This window comes from Gossypium hirsutum, chromosome D12 (assembly GCF_007990345.1).
Source record: "Gossypium hirsutum isolate 1008001.06 chromosome D12, Gossypium_hirsutum_v2.1, whole genome shotgun sequence".
NCBI lineage: Eukaryota > Viridiplantae > Streptophyta > Magnoliopsida > Malvales > Malvaceae > Gossypium > Gossypium hirsutum.
The window spans coordinates 58,887,208-58,908,616 of NC_053448.1; the positions used below are offsets into that span (position 1 = coordinate 58,887,208).

General features: G+C 36.9%; 1 protein-coding gene across 1 annotated transcript; it reads right to left on the minus strand.

Annotated features, from left to right (window-relative positions):
- Positions 1-13,235: 13,235 nt before the first annotated feature.
- Positions 13,236-21,281, minus strand: LOC107947049 (UDP-glucose 6-dehydrogenase 2). Its single transcript, XM_016881597.2, has 3 exons — positions 20,735-21,281; positions 19,714-20,010; positions 13,236-14,649 (listed from the first exon to the last, which is right to left on the minus strand). Exons 2-3 carry the CDS (start codon positions 19,987-19,989, stop codon positions 13,480-13,482), a joined length of 1,446 nt encoding a protein of 481 aa, XP_016737086.2. The 5' UTR covers positions 19,990-20,010; positions 20,735-21,281; the 3' UTR covers positions 13,236-13,479.
- Between the last annotated feature and the right edge of the window lie 128 nt (positions 21,282-21,409).

The window sequence follows — 21,409 nt, forward strand, 5'->3', positions numbered from 1 at the left end:
CAGTGATTCAGGTGTGTTTCTAGGGGCAGATGTAAAGCCTTCGGGCTTGGCACTCAGTACCGAGGTGTGTTTCGGAAGGATGTTAGCCTATAGGCTTGGCACTTGGCGCCTAGGTGTGTTCTTAGATGGTTAGATCATTTGATCGATTTGGTGTGTTTTGGATGGTTAACCGTCTATCTAAATCTATTATAACATTTATTGGTCATGTTTTCAGTGGTATAATGTACTTGATTGGATTGCATCAATTGCATTTAAACATAAAGCTTACTTGTGATTTGATTGTGATTGACAGGATTTTGACTTATTATCTGTATTATGTAATAGATATGTTAATTCGGTAAGTTTATTGTTTTTAACCGTTGAACTTACTAAGCTTAATTAAGCTTACTTGTATCTTTTCTCTTATTTCCTTGTAGATACATTTTGAGGAAACGGGTAATTGGGTTGACTCAAAGAATCACACTATCCAGAAATCTTTTGGTAGTTTTTGAATGTTCATCTTTGGGTTATATGGCCTGTAGTAGGTGGCTTATAATTATGTTGGTTACTTGTTTATTGTATAGCTTGTTAAACTTGAGTGATGTTTGTCTTTGGATGGACTTTAGTAAATATGAATATGTTTTTGGTTTTAGTATGAAATATGCATATAGCTATGTTTTGGTTAGTTGGTATAAATTATTGAAAGTAATTGAGAAATGGTTTATTGGTTGTGAATGGTCAAAATGAAATGATAAATATGGCATATATTCTTTTGTATGAGCTTATAACTTGAATGCAAATTGTTATGGAATGTTTTATGGATGCATTTGTTTATTGAATTATGGTGTCAATAAAGACACATTGGTTAGACACATAGGTTGTTTGTTTTGAAATTTTTTAAGTGCATTTAAATGTGTTTTGAAGACTTGGAAACATGTGTTTATTGTATAACTTAGCACAAAAGCAAATGGGTAGAAAATGACTTGTTTTAGGGGCAATCTAGGTAGCACACAACCTGGGACACAGGCCGTCACACTGTCATGTGCCACACACAATCACCCCACACAGGTGTGTGTCATTATTTTTTTAAGTGTAGGTTTCACACGGTCTAAAACACGGCCGTATGTCTCAAGTCAGTATGTTACACGGTCTGGTACACGGTTTATGACACGACCGTGTGACCCAACATTGAATGCACATACGGGCTGACACACGACCTCCGACACGACCGTATATTAATAATTCAAATATACACACGATTTGGCACACGACCTATGACACGACTGTGTGACCTTATTTCGAATATACACATAGGCAGACACACGAGCTAGGACACGGTCGTGTGTCCATACTTCGAGTACTTACACAGTCTAAACTGTGTCACACAGCCTGGCCATACGGCTGTGTGACCCCTATTTTCCTATTTTATTAGATTTTTCTTTTTTTGTTTCAAAATGATCCCTAATTGGTTTCAAATTGTTATTAGGGCCTCGTAGACTTGATTTAAGGTTCGTAAATGTATTCTTACCATGATTCATGTGAGTTATTGAATACTATAATATAATTTGTGTAATTGTTCCTATTTGAGTTTAAATGTTCTGAATTGTACTGTAATGCCAGTAATCCTAATCCGACGACGGAGACGAGTTAGAGTTGTTACACACCATGCCAACCTCTTCAACACAACAAATACTTCCAAGACTTAGTAGTAGGGAAAACAAGTTGTGCAAGGGATTGGGTTATTCACCGATGAGAGGACAAGGATGTAAATTTTGAATGTAAGTAGCCAACATCTAAACTGTTTATTGTATTTTGATGACATGTTTTTTAATTATGTATTTTATGCATTGTAGCCTAGTATGAGAGGGGAAACCACGATGACTACCCCAACCAAGTGCACCAACAAAAGGAAAGACAAGGAAACTGCTGGTGGGACTTAGGAAAGTAGGAACACGAAAAAGGCTAAGTCCAAATACCTACCCAAGCACAATCGTAAGCCATGGAGATAGTAGATGTTAATCCATGTTTAACTTGATGGTCCTATTTTGTTAACATACAATGGATGGTTTTATTTTATTGGATGTATTTCAATGATGGACGGTTTAATTGATGGTTGTGTTTTGATGGACATTTTATTGATGTTTGAATTTTAATGGATGGTTCAATTTTGTTTGTAATGGATGCTTATTTATGGATAACAAAAAAAATATTTTCCATTCCATTCAATTCAGTCATTCTTAACAACTAATGGAAATACATGAACAACATTTCACCATTCAGAAGCAAGATAACCAAAAAAGTCATTCATGATACAATTAACAACAACTTATAAGGAACTATTAATTTGTTGTTCCTGGACATTTTATCCTTGTACAATTTTGTCTTCTCTTCCAAACGAGTTACCCTCGGTCGCATTCTTTGCATTTCGTCGATATTGAGCTCATCATTCTCAAGTCTTAATCTTATGTTCTCTGTCAATAACATATTATTTTCTAGCATTATTTCATCGATTCTACATCCTTCTTCTTTTACAGTTCAATTCATCTCCTCACTATCACCTTCAACCCAAAATCACATCCCCCGATCTTCATTTTATACATACAAAAAAAATAAACAAAATATTAAACAATGGCGGTACACAACACTTCTTTGTAAATTACAACGACAGATCAAAACCCTAAACCCTAATTTACCTCTTTGAACTTTGAACACCCAAAGAATTTCTCCCTTTGTTCTTTGGAGTATTAACGTTGCAAACGGGTGCCCTTAAACCGCAATGGTAGTACACAACACTTCTGTATGCACTTGATTTTCTATTCATAGAAGAAAACATGGTGGAGGCATGAAGGAGATGGAAAACGAATAAGAGGAAAGAAAACACGGGAATGAAAGGGGAAAATTTAAGAGAAAACCAAAGCTGGAAAAAAGAAAGAGATGTAAGATGTTGAAAACTGTTGAAGAAACAAAAGAAAAGAAAATGGCAGATCAGACGATGGAGAGAGAAAACGAAAGAAAAAGAAATGTTGAAGAATATGGTGAAAAATGATGGAAAAATTAATGAAATATAACTTTAAAGGAAAAAAAATTTAAAATAAAAAATCCAAATGGGTCGAGTTAGCAGCTAAAAAAAAGAGTCAAATAGGGTTCCTAGATTACGACACGTGGTGGCGCGTAATGGCCAGCACTGCTACGTTAGCAAAACTTAAACGGCATTAGGCTCAGGTACCAAACTAGTGGACAGAAAAAATGTTCAGGTACCAATCTGGGACAAAAAAACCATAGATACCAATATGAGAGAAGTGGACAAGTTTAGATACTAATTTTATATTTAACCCAAAATAAAAATAATATTTACCACTTAAATTATGAATTTGTTTTAATTTATAACTTGTAAATTGCAATGGTCATTTGTATTGTCATAAATATATGCAATTTTAGCATGATCTCGATAGGAAATTGTACAATAAATACTTAATAAAGACTATTTTACCTATAAAGGCCGTTTTCACAGTATATTTACAAAAATGGGGCAATTTTTACATTATTTACCAAAAAGGGCCGAAAATGACAGAACGAGTCCACGTAGGAGCGTTTTTGGGTAAAATTTTAGCAAGACGCACCCCTAGGGGAGCAATTTTGCCATGTCAGCGTAAACGCGCTGACCGGGACGCGCTTTACTGACGTGGCAAAATCGCTCCCCTAGGGGCGCGTTTTGCTCCTAGGGCGCGTTTTGCTCCGTGTGTGTTTTTCTAGGTTAGGGTTTTTTGCATGTTTAGTCCCTAGGGTTTTTTGGTTTAAGGTTTTTTAGGGTTTAGGGTTAGGGTTTTGTTAAAATAATTTAGGGTTGGGGTTGTAAGTTTAGGGTTAAATTAATTTTGGTTTAAGGTTTAGTGATTTTAAAAAACAAATTATGGTTTAGTGTTTTTTAAAATCAATTAATTTGGGGTTTAGAGTTTTTAATAAAATTAATTAAATTAGGGTTTAGCTTTTTTTAAATAACTTTGTGTTTAGGTTTAGGATTTAGGGAAAATTGTATTGACAATAACGATTCTTTTTCTATTTTAGTTCTTGAAAAAATTATTTTGAGAAGACAGTTCTGAACAAATAGTGTCAAAAACGCTTCAAGCAGGATGCACTGTCAACAAAATTGATGAAAAAAACTCCCACGTGGACGCTCTTTTTCTACAGTAGTTCTTGAAAAAATAATTTTGAGAAGACGGTTATGAACAAATAGTGTAAAAAACGCTTCAAGCAGGATGCACTATCAGCAAAATTGATAAAAAAGCTCCCACGTGGACGCTCTTTTTCTACAATAGTTCCTGTTTGATCTAAGGCTATAAATTAGCCAAATTTCAGTATCAGGTTGCATAAGTTACAACAAGAAAAATTAGACTAAGCAGAATAGAAATTAAAGATGAGTGAATGTATTAGTGCTATTATTTACTATGATGATGAGGCCCGTGACACCGAGAATGATATTATTTTTTATCGAAGAATACAACGCGAATGGTTTTTAACCAAAACATAGATTTGACAGAACTTCGTAAAAGAATTAGGCGCAAAATCTTCAGAATGACACCAATGAGGGTTTTTTCTATTAAGTGTCGATTTTGTGCATTGATTGATCCCGTGACATATGACTCATTTGATATCAAAGGTGGTCGTAGCTTGGAGGCGATGGTGCAAACTCATCTCGCTAGTGGATCACCTATCTTGAGTTATATGTACAATTTTCATCGCCAAATGAAGCATTTGCGACTTGAACATCTACTGCAGTTCAAGAGGAATACAAGACCCCTACCTGACACTCCGTTAGTAGGAGGCAGAACATGGAAGCGCCCGTATTTGGTGACAGTATAGAATACAGAACTCTTGAATGACACTCGGTTAGTGGATGAGACATGTACATCGGTAGGTCGATGTTCGATGCTGGAAATAGGTATTAGGGAATGACATTAACTTCTAGTGGTTGGCAATCCACATCTGATTAGGGATGTTGCGAAACGTCCACAAGAAGGGATGATGTACTCCTTACGACGTCTACCGGCGAGGGGACCTCGTACGTTGCAGATGATGGTGGTTTGGATAATAAGTCCAATATGGATCCATCTCGAGAGCCCGGCCCCAATGGTGCAGAAGTTGCATTATTTTTAGAACCGAAGCCGGTTCCATCTGAACTTGAAGACGTTGAAGGGGGTTCAGATAAAAAAGAAAAAGATCCGCGATTCAGAGCGCACTCGCCTCCAGCTCACATGCATAATGTTAATATATCAGCTGGTGATACGTTGGAGTTTCTAGAGCTACCACACAGAAGGCATGACCGTACAAGTTCGTCATTGGATTCGGGTAAATTGGAAGTTGGTAAGGAGCTTTTCGATAAGGATAGTTTTCTTGGTGTATTGAAACAACAAAACATCAATCACGGGGTTAACAACAACATAGTTAAATCCAAATCCGAGAAGTTCGAGGCCAAGTGTGCAGTGCAAGATGGTACATGATCATGAAAAATCATGGCTTCGGTTAAGAAAAAGACAAGCTTATGGGAGATAAAAAAGCACAAAAGTCCACATACCTGTGTTGCCGGTAGAGTATTACTGGGTGTTTAGGGTTTTTAAATAATAATGTTATTACTTAATGTTGCATTATTTAACGTACTTTGTTGATAGGTGTTTCACAAGATAATCCTAGGATGGATTCAGGTATGATAGCTAGGTTAATACTACCGATGGTGAAGGCGAATTCCAAGACTTCTGTGTCGGTCTTAATTGCTAATATTCGTAGCTAATTGAGGTACAACCATCTTACCGCAAGGCTTGGATAGCTAAGCAGAAGGCATTAGAAAAGATGTATAGTGGATGGGACGCTTACTATAATAAGGTGTGGCAGTGGAGTTAGGTGCTGGAGAGGTACATCCCAGGTGCATAACAGACCTTGAAACGAGCCCTGCATACTACAATGACCAATTGCTCTATGGATGCCAAGTGTTCAAGCGTCTGTTCTGGAGCTTTAAGTAACGCCAGGACACATTTGTGTACTGTAAGTCATTGGTAAAAATTGACGGTACCTTTATGTATGGTATATATACCCATTGGCTATTGCTAGCTATGGCATAGGATGGTGGTAGACAAATCCTTCCAATTGCGTTTGCAATAAAAACGGGGGAGTCAAGTGATGATTGTGATTTATTTCTTTCTAGGTTAAGAAACATGTATGCCTCCAACTTGATATCTGCGTTATATCAAATCGGGGCACTGGAATACTAGCCGCAATTGATCGACAGGGAAGCCTATAGGATTGCACACACCATCAATATTGTTTAAGACACGTTGCGTTCAACTACTACGTACAATATTGGTCTACCACTGAACGACGACAAGTGACCAACAAGGTATTTAATCTCTATTAATATAATGTCGTTTGTAATATTCAATTTATTCTGAATGGAATAGTGGTATGTAATTTTCGCTATCAACTTATATTGGCAGGGTACGAGACCAATAAGGACCGTTTTTATGAGATGTTGGAGATTTTGCGTTCAGTTAATGACTAAGGCGTAGATTACCTCTGTAACATAGCTTTCGAATAGTAGACACAAGCATACGGCAGCGGCTTGCGATATGGTCATATGACCTCAAACCTGGTTGAATGCATAAATTATGTTCTAAAAGGAATGTATCATTTTTCGATAAACTCGGTTGTGCGATAGACATATTTTCGTTTGGCGGTACTATTTCCAAAGCAAGCAGCGAGTTATAAAGGCCAAATGGAGGGAGGCCATGTATGGTTCCGGAAGGTATTGTAAGAAATTAACAAGGCGAAGGCGCGGACCAACACCATGCTCGTGGTGTGTCACGGTTGCGACAATCTATAGTTTCGTGTGACCGAGTTTGACAGATCAAACTAATGTATTACCAGTGGGCAATATCATGTACACTTGGAAAATAGGACTTGCGACTGTGGAACGTTTGACGCACTTCGTTATCCATGCGCTCATGCAATTACAGCTTGTTAGAATCTCGACGAAGTGTACAAAATAGAATACATGTACAATGTGTGGAAACACGTTTTCCCACCGGTCCTAGATGAACGTAAGTGACCGTCTGTATCTCTTGCTCCGTTTAAGTTGTTACCAGATAGAGAATTGCGTTGCAAACCAAAAGGTCGACCTTGCTCGAGTAGAATACGTAATAATATGGATATCCAGGAAAGAACGAACCAACAGAAGTTATGCAGATGGTGTAGGAACCCAGGTCATACAATTCGATAATGTCCAAACCAAAATAGTTGATAAATGCTGTAATGAAACTATGTTGCATTATTTTTATTGCCTTATTCAAAAGAACTTCTATTTTATTAAATAAAAATATAAGAATAATTTACTATTAAAATATTAAAAACAACTTTTATTCTATTAAATGAAATAATATAAAAAAAGTTTGTATAAATATATATATTTTTTAAATTAATATATGTGCCAGTCGGAATCAGTGCCATATTAGGGTGGTCAACGATTACGCGTTGGATTTCTCCTTGGCTCAGCTTTCGGCAAGGGTTGTGGTTGCTCCGATTGTGGGTGTTGGGAGGATGACGGTTGTGGGTGTTAGGAGGATGACCCACATTGATAGAATAAAAAATATAGAGGAGTTTGCATCACCCACTGCAGAGGTGTTTGAATCCCATAAGGCGATGGGGATTTGTAATGAGATGAGCTCCCAGACAGTGCCTCGTGCGATCCCTCCGGTGACGATGGCCTATATATTGGGGGTTGAGTCAGAGTCATCGAGAAAGGAGATGCATCGGGCCATGCATTCCAACCTAGCATAAGATTGGAAAAAGGAAACATATAAGGGTTAGGATATGTACTTGGCATAATCTGAAGGGGCTATAGTGTGGGTGTCGTCGGTTGAGGCGTTGGGCTTAGTGATTGTATGGGTGTTGTTGATGGGCCCGTGCCATCATCCATTCTCTTTAGATTTAAAGGGCCTCGTCGTTCTCTTTCGACACGAATTTCTCGACTCCTCTGCTCTTCCGACAGCAAATATGGCTTGCCATGGATCCTAAATCATGGCATGTAATCTGGCGCGTACGCTAACTCTAAAACAATGATCAGTTCGCGAGTAGGTATATGATCACAACGATTTTTCCAAATTTTGATAGATTTCGAGAAGAATGCTGACAAATTCGTATTCGTTTGTCGTAAGTTAATTTTGTGCTCATTATCGAGCACCTTAGGTGCCTCGGGAATCGGTCGTCGGAATCTAAATCACCACAACACTTATTCTGTCTGGTGCATCTCGACAGTAGATAGGTTGACCAATGGGACCTTAATATGCCAAATATTCAGATTTTGAAAGAATTCATCAAGAATTACTGCTTGAATTGTTGGATCCTCGTATGGTGCCCATTGAAACTATATGAACATGATAAAAATATTAGTTACATACATAATACTAAATACTAAATATGAAACGACTATTTTATTTATATATATATTATTTAATACTTACTTGCGCTTCCGACCGTTAGTCTAATAGAAGTCGTATATCTTCAAAAGCGGTAGGTATTCCAACATAACTCGTCAAATGGTTCCACCTAATTAAATAAATTTTTAGCATATAATTATATTTTAAATCTATGTAATAATTGTAAAATCAAATATAAATTTTACCTCGTTATGAGTGAGAATGTATATGGGTGGTTTACTCGATGACGTAAAAATGGAAAGCGAAATTGAGCCCATAATTGTAGTAGTGATAGACAACCTCCGATTTTGGCTTTATTTGGTAGCGTCGCCCCGCACATCTCCCGGTACAAGGTTGCCAACACGGCAAACCCCCAACTAAATTTGCCAGCTGCTCTAAAATCAACGAGTTTAAGCAGCCACCCAAGATGTACGAGGTTTCGTGACAAGTCCGACATGAAATAACCTCCAATCATCTCAAGGATGTATGCCCAAGCATATCGTATTCTTTTTACTTCAGTCGAATCATTCCTCTGCTCTGGGAATTTGTCTCGTAACTAGCCCATCTCGATTCGACCTCCGTAAATATTATTCGGAATAGCATCCAATAGATCGTAGTATATGGCTCACCAATCAACAGATTGAACGGGCTCGGTGAGTGCGGACCCATCCACCAGTAATCCTAATTGTAACTGCACGTCCTCCAAAATAATGGTACACTCTCTGCTTGGAAGATGGAATGTATGTGTCACGGGTCTCCACCTCTCTATTAACGCATTGATAAGTTTCGGGTCCTTCTTGCACCCTCGACCTATAGTGGCCATATGCCAAAAACCCGCTTCCCTCAAGTAATTTTCTATTAACGGTGATTAGGGGTGTACATTCGGTTAACCGACCCAAAATAGCTATAACCGAATTAACCGACCTTCCAAAATTTTTAACCGTTAACCGAACCGAATTTTTAAAAAAAATTAAACGAATCGAAATTTTTTTGGTTAATTAGGTCGGTTAACCGTATTAACCGAAAATTGTATGGTTTTTATTTTTGATTAAAAATTAACCGAATTACTTGAATTATCCGAATTACCCGAATTGAATCACTACATAATTAAAAATATTACATAAATCTTTGAATCACTACATAATTAAAAACATTAAATAATTCTTGAAATTAACACATAGTTGAAATGTAAGTCTTTAATATTCTCCATTTATATCTATTTCTTCTCTCCAAAAAATCTACATTTACATTAAACCTAAAAAAAAATATGTAATTGGGTAGATACTTAAGAGTTAGACTTTAGTTTTATTTCTATTGTGTTGGTAATTGGGTAGACTTTAGTTTTAGTTTTATTGGGTTGGGTAATTGGGTTGGGTTCGTAATTGGGTTTGGTTGGATAATTTTATTTATTAATTTTTTCGGTTAACCGAAAAAATTCGGTTAACTGACTGGTTTCAAATCGAATTAACCGTTAACCGAAAAATCATAAAAAATTAACTGACGCCTGACCGAAAAAATTCGGTTAACCAAATTTTTTCGGTTTTACCCGAATTATGCACATCCCTAACGGTGATGGAGGACCAGACATATTACGAATATAACATTGTAACACCAGATCTATGGACTGTTATAAAAAATTAAAAAATTAAAATTAATTAAAATTACATGAAAGAAAAAAATATTAAATAATATTCAAAAATTAAAATTAACCCTTACCATTTTCATTTGTTCGATGGAGATATGTTTATGATCGAGACAAATTAATTTCCTGGTCATTGCTGACATGATCAAATATTTTTGAAATTATAAAAAATAATACTAATTTAGAAAAAAATTAAAAGGAAATAATTAATTAAAGAGAGCTTTGAGAAATTTAAGGAAAATTTTGAGAGCTTTGAGAAATTTAGGGAGAAATTTGAGAGTTTTTTGCCAATTTTTGAATAAATAAGGTGTAAAAAAATAGGAGGGGGTTTTTATAGAATTTTTTTTTACTGTTGGACCCCCAACGGTCAAAAAATAAAGTAGTCGTTGGGAAAACAAAACACAGAGCAAAACGCGCCCCTCGGGTAGCAATTTTGCCACGTCAACAAAGCGCGTCCACTTCAGCGCGTTTTGTGTTGACATGGCAAAATCGCTCTCCCAGGGGCACGTTTTGCTGAAATTTAACCCAAAAACGCTCCTACGTGAACATGTTTTATCATTTTTAGCCCTTTCCGGTAAATAACACAAAAATTGTCCGATTTCCGTAAATAAATTTGGAAAAAGGGCCTTTATAGGTAAAATAGTCCTTAATAAAATAATAAATATTATCTCTTTATTTACAAATAAAATTAATAAATATAGAGAAATTATTAAAATGTATACAAAATTTTAAAAATTGATATATTTTGAAATTTAAAAATATTTTTATTTCGATTATATTTGACATTTTTTTAAAAATAAAATTCTGGATTTAATTAAGTTAAAAATCCTAGCAAGATTTCTAACTAATTTGTTTTACATTTTACATTTTTTAAATCCTAAAAATTTAATTGAATTTTGCGTATCCATAATTTAAAATTTATATAATGTTATTAACAAAAAAAATCAAAATTTTAAATTGCATAAATGTAATTAACAATAAAAATATTAAAGATTGAAATGTAATTCACACAAATGATAGTTTAAAATGAAATAAAATTAAAGGATAAATATCAAAATCATATATAAATTTTGGTTTAATGTGCAATTTTATACATGAACTTTGATTTTGTGCAATTTTATACATGAAATTTAAACTTATCCAATTCTCACAAATTATTAGTATAGCATCATTTTATGTCTATATATTCAATACATAAATAATTATATTTACCCAATATAAAAATTAATTGATGTATTTCTTTCTTTAAATATTGTGTATGATTGCTGAGGTCGTGTGACCCCTGTTTTATATTTTTGCTACACTTTTTTAAAATGTTTCAAATTAGTCATTATTTTGTTCTGAATTGTTTTAGAGCTTCCGTAAGCTCGATTTAACCCCAATAATGTATGAATGACGTGTTTTTGATTATATGATTTATGAATGATTATTGTTTAGAGGAAATTTGAATTGATATAGCATGATTTTGTTTGTTATGTGTTGTAGCATCTCGGAACCCTAATCCTGTGATAGAGACAAGTGAGGGTGTTACGTTTAGTGGTACTTGAATCAAAGTTAAAGTTTCATATATGCATTTGAACTAGACTTGCTCATGGGCCTAGCCTGACTCAAAGACCTGTCCGAAAAGTGGGAGGAATTGGATAAAAATATAGGTCCGAAAAATAGACTTAGACAAAAAAATAAGACCCATTTAGAAAATTGGTCGGGCCTCGGGTAAAGCTTTTTCCTGCCCGGAATATGTAAAAAGAAATTGCACTTTTTTGCTGTTTTTTACTCTCTCTTTTTTTCCTGTTTTGTTATTATTTCACATATCTTAATGTTATTTAAGTATACATATTTTTAACAAAAAATTATTTTCAATTTGTAGGGAAACATTTATTTTAATATTTTTAGTATATTTGATGTATTATATATATTTTTAAAAATTATATAAAAAATAATACGGGTCGGGTCGGGTCTGGGTTTTAACATTTTTATCTGGGTCGGGCTTGGGCCTAGCAAATAGGCCTAAAATTTTGGTTAGGCCCATTTTGAACCAGGCTCGGTCCATGATCACCTCTAATTTGAACTACCTCAAAGTTTCATGTATATAATTGCACAAAATAAAAGATTATATATCAAATTACACATTGAATCAAAGTTCATGTCTAAAATAAATAATAACTATTTTCATCCATTCCAAAAAAAAAAAAAAACTTTTTATAGTTTTATATATTTTAAGTTAATTAAGTTAAATTTATAATTGTATTTATTTCATAAATTGTTTTTATTAATCATTAAATATTTAATAATAAATTTAATAATTTATTCAACTTTAAGTTAAATTTATTTTAAAATTACGATGTTAATAGTCAAACAGAAAAAATATTAGTAAAAATTACAAATAATTTGAATTAAAAATGATATGATTCAAAATAATCTATGTATTAAATTAAACTTGAATAATTAAACATAAAAATTCCATAATCCATAAAATTAGACCATATAATTTTTGAAAAGGACTCCAACTTAAAATTATCGAAAATCATAATAATTCAAAACCAAAATAGTATAAACTGACAAAATAACCCAACATTAAAGTACAAATTAATATATCCGAATTGACGGACCCAAAATGGATCCAAGCCGTCCAATTCCGTAGTCCAATCAAATTATAAGAGTCATATTCAAAGTACCCAAATTGGCACGCCGATTTATTTTTTGAAAAAAATGTCTTTCTTGTAATCACTTTTACTCACGTTCTAGTGTTATGCCACATGGAGCTTAGTTGTTAGATTCAATCATGTGCAACTAATAATAAGAAGTCCAGAGTTTATAGATAAAAGTAAAAGTAAACAACAAAAATATATTCTTATTTCTTTATTTAAGTTTACGTTTTAGTAATTGATATTTCAATTTTTACAATTAGGTCACGAATGTTATTGATTAATAACAATTTGATTACTAAATCGTTAGGTTAAATATTTATATGGATTTTTAATATTAATATTATTAATAACTTAAATTTTAAGATAAACTAATTTTTAATTGGCATTTTAAGACTAGCAAGGTTTTTAAATATACTTTTTCCACCACGAAACACAAGAGTTTTAGTGAAGCTATTTTGTCCCACTCATTTGTGTGAAAGCAAAATCCAGCAGCCAGAAGTAAAATTATTTCAATAAAGAGACAAATTGAATATGAAATTAGATGAAATCCAAAAATAATATCAAGTTTTCTAACAAACAACAGAGTAGATGGTAAATATTATTGAATACAATGTGTGGCACAACGAAGAGCCAATGCTTGGCTACCATGGGGAAGGGAACGCAAGGAAACAATAAAACCTGTCAAAAAGATAGGTAGTAAAGAATCAAACCGACATTGACGTGCATCGATAACCTCTGCATGCATCATTTATGCCACTGCAGGCATGTCCTTGAGCCATGCATCAAGTGGCTTGCCAATTGAGTACACTATGAAACCAATCTCCCTCAGCTGGTCCACGTTCACAATGTTCCGGCCATCAAAGACAAAAGCTGGCTTTTGCATGTTGTCATATATCCTCTTGAAGTCAAGATTCTTGAATTCATCCCACTCAGTTAGAATACATATTCCATGAGCATCCTTTGTAGCTTCATAAGCATCCCACACACAAGTGACTTGCTTCACAGTTGTGGGACTTATGGGCTGCAAGTGAAGGGGATGATCCCAGTCAAATTTTTTCATGGTAAGGTCCCTTTGGATCTGGTCCACAGTGACCTGTGGATCGAATATGCTCAACCGAGCTTTATCTCCCAATAGCCCCTTGCATACATCAATGGCTGGGGTCTCCCTAGTATCACCAGTATCCTTCTTGAAAGCAAACCCTAAAATAGCAATCTTCTTGTTTGAAACGGTGTTAAACATCGATGACACAACGCGGTTAGCGAAACGGTTTTTCTGGTATTCATTGATTTTAATGACTTGTTTCCAATACTCAGCTACCTCAAGAAGGCCATTGCACTCACAGATGTAAACTAGATTCAGAATGTCCTTTTGGAAACAGGATCTGCCGAAACCAACGCTGGCATTCAAGAATTTGGGTCCAATCCTTGTATCCTTACTAACAGCATACGACACTTGTGTAACATCAGCCCCAGTCGCCTCACAAAGTGCAGACATGGCGTTTACAGAAGAGATCCTCTGAGCCAAGAAAGCATTGACAGCAAGCTTGGAAAGCTCTGCAGACCAAAGATTAGTGGTGAGAATTCGGTCTTCCGGTACCCAATGAGCGTAAACATCCTTCAATGCTTGGACAGCTTTATTGCCTTCTGGGGTCTCCCGACCTCCAATGAGAACACGGTCAGGGTTAAAAAGATCTTGAATAGCAGTTCCCTCGGCAAGAAACTCTGGGTTCGAAAGAATTTGGAATTTGATTCCCTTGCTATTGTGGGTAAGAATCTTTTCGATTGCCTCAGTAGTTTTGACAGGGACTGTTGATTTCTCGACCACAATCTTATCAGATTTCGATACATCAGCAATCATTCGAGCAGCACTTTCCCAATATGTAAGATCCGCAGCCTTGCCAGCTCCAAGCCCTCGAGTCTTTGTTGGAACAATGGCAGCAGCAAACATCAAACAAAGTTACAAAACTGTATTTGTAAGACTGAAGCAAGAAGAATCGAAGCAAAGAAAAAGCAAAGCAATGAACAAAAATGAATACTCAGCAAATTTGTAACTGAACATTACATCTTTTTCATTCAAAATTTGAATATATAAAAGAGTTACAAATTTTGGTTCATTTGACAGTTACCTAATGACATAACTACTCCCACTTAAACTAAACTAATACAAGCTTAAGTCAAATACAAAATAAGCTGACATATCAGCTTTTACATCATCAATCCAATCACAAACTTAATCCAACTAACTATTAAAGCTAGTTACAATCAAACTGAACTAAGTTACATCAAAACAAAACAACAATATCAGTTGCTTCATTTGGTCCAAAAACCATTCGTGCGCACCAAGCAAAATGAGCTGAGCTCGATAGCTGCTGGTCTCGACAGTAGCATGCTTCCGGCTCCATGTTGCATTGCAGTCCAGCTTTCAACACTCCTCCTTGGACTGTGTGCAACACATTCCAATTGCACTTCTCAAAGATTCAAATCGAGCAGCCCCCAAGGACTTGGTCATTATGTCAGCCAATTGTGCCCCTGAGCTGCAATGCACAAGGCTGATTTCCTTTGCTTGTTCAGCCTCTCTAACAAAATGCAGTTTGATTTTAAAATGCTTAGTCTTACCATGGAACACAGGGTTCTTGGCTATTGCAACTGCAGAATGATTATCCACCCAAATTTCAGTTGCTTCATCTTGAGTTTCATTAAGGTCATGAAGCAGCTTCCTTAGCCAAATGGCCTGATTAACTGCTCCTGCTGCAGTAATGTATTCTGCTTCAGCTGTGGACTGAGCAACAGTTTGCTGCTTTTTTGAACTCCAGCAAAACATCCCCGATCCAAGTGTGAAGAAGTATCCTGAGGTACTCTTCATGTCATCGAGGGATCCTGCCCAGTCACTGTCAGAGTAGCCTTCTAGTTTCAGTTGGTTCCCACTTTCAAACATTACACCAAAACTAGCAGTGCCCTTGATGTATCTAAGGACCCTCTTTGCTGCCTTCAAATGTGCCTCATTGCAACAATGCATAAATTTCGATAACAGGCTGACACCAAACATGATGTCTGGCCTGGTTGCTGTTAGATACAACAGACAACCAACTAGGCTTCGATAGTGCCTCTCATCAACCCTCTGCTGATCACCACTGCTAGTCAGCTTTTCTCCTTGGGCCACAGGTGTGCTGACTGCTTTACAGTTATGCATGCAGAATTTGTCTAGGATCTTCAAAGCAAATGGGTGTTGGCTGATGAAGATACCTAGATCAGACTGGTGAACTTCCATGCCAAGGAAGTAAGTCATGATCCCCAAATCTGTCATTTCAAACACTTGCTGTATTTGGACCTTGAACTCATCAATGAGCCCAACTTTGCTCCCTGCCACAAGCAAATCATCCACATACAAGGAGACAATCAGCAAGGTTTCATGTTCTGACCTTTTAACATACAGAGTAGGCTCACTAAGGCTCTTCACAAATCCAAGTTTGGTCAGGTAAGCATCAACTCTGTCATACCAGGCCCTTGGTGCCTGTTTCAGGCCATAGAGGGCCTTTCTCAACTTATACACTTTGTCTTCATGTCCAACAACTTCAAAACCTTCAGGTTGCTCGATGAAGATCTCCTCCTTGAGAAAACCATTCAGGAATGCTGATTTGACATCCAATTGGTGAACTCTCTACTGCTTCTGAGCTGCTAAAGCAAACAGCAGCTTAATTGTATCCAGTCTTGCTACTGGAGCAAAAGTCTCCAAGTAGTCCACACCATACTGCTGACTGTAGCCCTTCACCACAAGCCTGGCCTTGTGCTTGCTCAGTGAGCCATCAGCATTGTACTTGGCCCGGTACACCCATTTTACTCCTATGACCTTCTTGTGTTCTGGTCTGCTCACCAACACCCAAGTCTGATTTTTATTGATCATTTCCAACTCAGCTTCCATAGCTTTCATCCAGCTTCTGTCCTTGGCAGCCTCTTCAAAGTCTGAGGGCTCAATCACAGCAACATTGCACCTCTGATAGACATCAGCCAAAGTTCTGGTGCCCTTCACTGGTGTATCATGGACAGCATCATTACTTGGTCCTTCTTCTGCAGGTTCAGCAACCAAGTCTAACTGGTCCAATTCAGACAAGTCAGCCTCAACACCATTCCAATTCCACACCTTTTCCTCATCAAACTTTACATCCCTGCTGACTAAAACCTTCTTTGCTGTAGGATCATACACTCTATAGCCCTTCTTGTTGCTGCTGTAGCCAACAAAGATTCCTGGAGTAGCCCTGCTCTCGAGCTTGGTCCTCTTTTCCACTGGAATAAAAGTATAACACACACAGCCAAACACTTTCAAGTGTGTTACCACAGGTTTGACTCTATGCCAAGCCTTAAAAGGAGTCTTATCCTTGACTGCTCTAGTTGGCAGTCTGTTGAGCAGATACACTGAGGTGTTGACTGCCTCAGCCCAAAACTGACTTGGAAGCTTGCCTTGAAACAAGAGGCACCTGGCCATGTTCAGTACAGTCCTATTCTTTCTCTCACAGACTCCATTTTGTTGAGGAGTATAGACTGTTGTGAGCTGATGGTGAATCCCAGCACTGTCACAAAGCTTCTGAAATCTCTCAGACACATATTCAGAGCCATTATCAGTCCTCAAGGCTCTAATTTTGTAGCCTGACTGATTTTCAGCATAAGCCTTAAATTTGCAGAAGGCTTCAAACACTTCTGACTTTTGCTTCAAGAAGTAGACCCAGCATAACCTTGTTAAATCATCTATAAATAGGGCAAAGTACCTGTTCTCACTGATTGAAGGTGTTCTCATAGGGCCACAAACATCAGAGTGCACCAATTCGAGCTTGTTTTGAGCTCTCCAAGCACTGTCAGCAGGAAAAGGCAGTCTAGCCTGCTTACCAAGCTGACAAACCTCACAAACATTCCCACTAACTTCAATTTTTGAAATGTCATCAACCAAATTCAGCCTATGTAACAGATCGATGGATCTAAAATTTGCATGGCCTAGTCTCCTATGCCACAAGTCAGTGCTTTCAACAAGGCTGGTGTATGCCTTTCTTTCTATTTGGCTAACATCCAGCATGAAGCACCTATCAGTCATAGAGACTGTGACTAACTCCAGACCATTCATATCTTGAACAATACAGCAACCATCCTTAAAAACCAATGTATAGCCCTTTTCAACTAATTGGCCTACACTAAGCAAATTCTGGTCTAAGTCAGGTACAAAAAACACATCTGAGATCAGCTTGTTACCTGAACCAGTGCTAATCAACACACTGCCCTTGCCTTTAGCCTCAATCAGCCTGCCATCTCCAATTCTAATCCTCGAGTGGAAGCTTCTGTCTAGGCCCTTGAACAGCTTCTCATCTGCTGCCATATGGTGTGAGCAGCCACTGTCTAGTAGCCAATCATTGCTGGCCTTGGTTGTGCCAACAAAACAAGTTGCTGTGAACACTTGCTCCTCCTGAGCTTGAATGTCCTCAGCAGATCTAGCTTGTTACAGAGCAGCCTCCCTTGGTTTGCCCTTGCACACCTTCTCCACATGGCCAAACTGCTTGCATTTTCTACACTGAATATCTGGCCTAAACCAGCAATACTCTTCTGAATGTGTTGTCTTCTTGCAATGAACACATGGTGGGAACACTCTTTTTGCTTCATCTCTTCCTGACTTGACCCTTCTATTGTGCCAAGGCTTCTTGCCTTTTGCACTCACACTCGAGCCTTCACTGGCTTTAGCCTGGAAAGCAGCTTCAGGATTCTCCTCCTGCCTATTTGCCCTCCTTTGCTCAAGTGCATACAGGGAGTTTATCAGCTCAGACAATGAAATGGCTGATAAGTCCCTCGAGTCCTCAAGTGAAGAGATTTTTGACTCAAATTTCTCAGGGAGAGTTGTAATGACCTTTTCAACAACTCTGCTCTCTGTGAAGTCCACTCCCAGGAGCCTAATACTGTTGACAATGGCCATTATCCTGTCTGAGTACTGCTTGATGGTCTCAGACTCCTTCATCCTCAAATTTTCAAAGTCTCTCCTGAGGTTGATCACCTGCTGTTGCCTTGTCTTGTCAGTCCCCATGAACTCCTCCTTCAGCTTCTCCCAGGCCTGTTTTGGTGAGTCACAGGCCATGATACGAGTGAATATCACATCAGAGACTCCATTTTGCAAGCAGGCCATAGCCTTATGCTTCTTGGCTCGCTCATCAGCATGCTGCCTCATCTGTGCAATGGTGGGATTGGCTCTCAATGGAGGTGGTTCAGCATCATTCTCAATCACACTCCAGAGATCATGTGCCTGGAGGTAAGTCTTCATTTTGACTATCCAAATGTGATATTTTTCTCTAGTGAACACAGATGGAGGAGGTGGAGTGAAACTCATCCTGCTAGACTAAATCCAAATGCTTCGATCTTACCAAATTTTGAACTTGCTGTTGGTTTTGATTCGAACACAATAGATTGCATACAAAGGCCCCTCAAAGACTCGGGCTCATGATACCATTTGTTGGAACAATGGCAGCAGCAAACATCAAACAAAGTTACAAAACTGTATTTGTAAGACTGAAGCAAGAAGAATCGAAGCAAAGAAAAAGCAAAGCAATGAACAAAAATGAATACTCAGCAAAGTTGTAACTGAACATTACATCTTTTTCATTCAAAATTTGAATATATAAAAGAGTTACAAATTTTGGTTCATTTGACAGTTACCTAATGACATAACTACTCCCACTTAAACTAAACTAATACAAGCTTAAGCCAAATACAAAATAAGCTGACATATCAGCTTTTACATCATCAATCCAATCACAAACTTAATCCAACTAACTATTAAAGCTAGTTACAATCAAACTGAACTAAGTTACATCAAAACAAAACAGCAATATCAGTTGCTTCATTTGGTCCAAAAACCATTCGTGCGCACCAAGCAAAATGAGCTGAGCTCGATAGCTGCTGGTCTCGGCAGTAGCATGCTTCCGGCTCTATGTTGCATTGTAGTCCAGCTTTCAACAGTCTTGGTCGGAGTGTTGACGGAAACAAAGACTATATCAGCCTCACGCACATGTTTTTCTACATCAGTGCTGAAGAAAAGGTTCTTTCCACGACACTGCTTCACAACAGCATCAAGACCAGGCTCATAGATTGGAAGCTGGTAACTATTCCATGCATTAATACGAGGCACAGAGATATCCACAACAGCCACTTCAATAGATGGGCATTTAAGTGCAATCACAGCCATTGTAGGCCCACCAACATAACTAGCTCCAATGCAACAGATCTTCACCATTTTCGTTTTTTTGACCACAACCTAAACAAAGAGGAGTATTCAAATATCAGACAGAAAAAAAAATAGAGAAAAGCATCCTCAAATCTAACGCATCCAAGCACCGACAACTATTCTAATTACATAGTTACTTACATATGAACTAAAAGATAATAAAATGATAGATCCAGAATTCAAAAGCCAAGCTGATGAAATCTAAACAATTCAAATCAGATCCATTGGAAATTAGCTTGATTCAAAGTTCTAGTTCATGTTTCATAACCAAAATATTAACACACTTTACTGGAAAACGAAAAGAGACAACTTGGCAAACAGATCTGTTTTATTAAACAATCAAAAGGAACTCATTTTCAAAAAAATGGACTAATCGTTTTAATTCATGAAAAAAAAACTCGTAAAAAGGAAGAAATTTTTAATCCTGTCGAATAGAGACTCAGATCAAGGAGCTACCACTCGAAGAAATTCAAATTTTCAAGTGTCTAGTTGACCATCAAAATATCATTTTCATACAGAAACAAAAACTACCCATTTTAATACACGAAAAATCAACGCGAAAAAAGTAAATAAAATTTGAATATTGTCAAATGGACAGGCAGATCAAGAACAAACAACTTTGTAAAGCTAATATTTTCAAGCCGAAAAAAAAGAAGCAACAAAAACGCTAATCACGACATGAAGGAAACCCAAATAACTAAAGAGAAAACTCAAAGAAAATGGATTGAAAATGGAATAATTTGTATTAATTTACCTCAAAACTTGATCCTCAAATAGAGACAATAAGTTCAGAGCAACAGAAGAAGAGGGCAGCTTCGCTTTAACGATATAAAATTCAGAAGAGCGGGTTGTTGTTTTATACTAGGGTGCGATAGGACTTAAATCATTGATTGTACGAGATTAAAAGAAAGTTAATTATCTCTCTAGGCATGGCCTAGCAAATGTAGGAAATCAAATTGTGTAAGCAAGTGCATTGAGTTCATTGCTGTACTTCCACAGTACCCAGTTGCCACTGCTCTGTTATTCTTGCAACTATCAAATTTATTCTTTCAAATGTATTTGAGCTTTTGACTTGACACAACAAATGGTATTCCTAATGTCGACATTTTCTTGAAAAGGAAGGATCATTTGTGTTTGGTCTCCATTGTTGGATTTTTCCAACTATGCTTGCTAGAAGGTCGAGATAAAAGCATTCAACAAGTCAATGGATGAAAAATCTTGACATGCCATCTTGTTGTATGGGAGCCCTCTGCAACTGAGACAATTGGAGTGAAAACCCAAAGTCTGAACTTACATGGACCACAGAGGAAGAGAAGCTGGTTAGAGCTAATTCTAAGGCATTAAATGCAATATTTTGTGGTGTGTATTGATAGGAATTTAAAAGGATATCCAAGTATACTATTGCCAAGGAGGCTTAGTGGTGTAACAT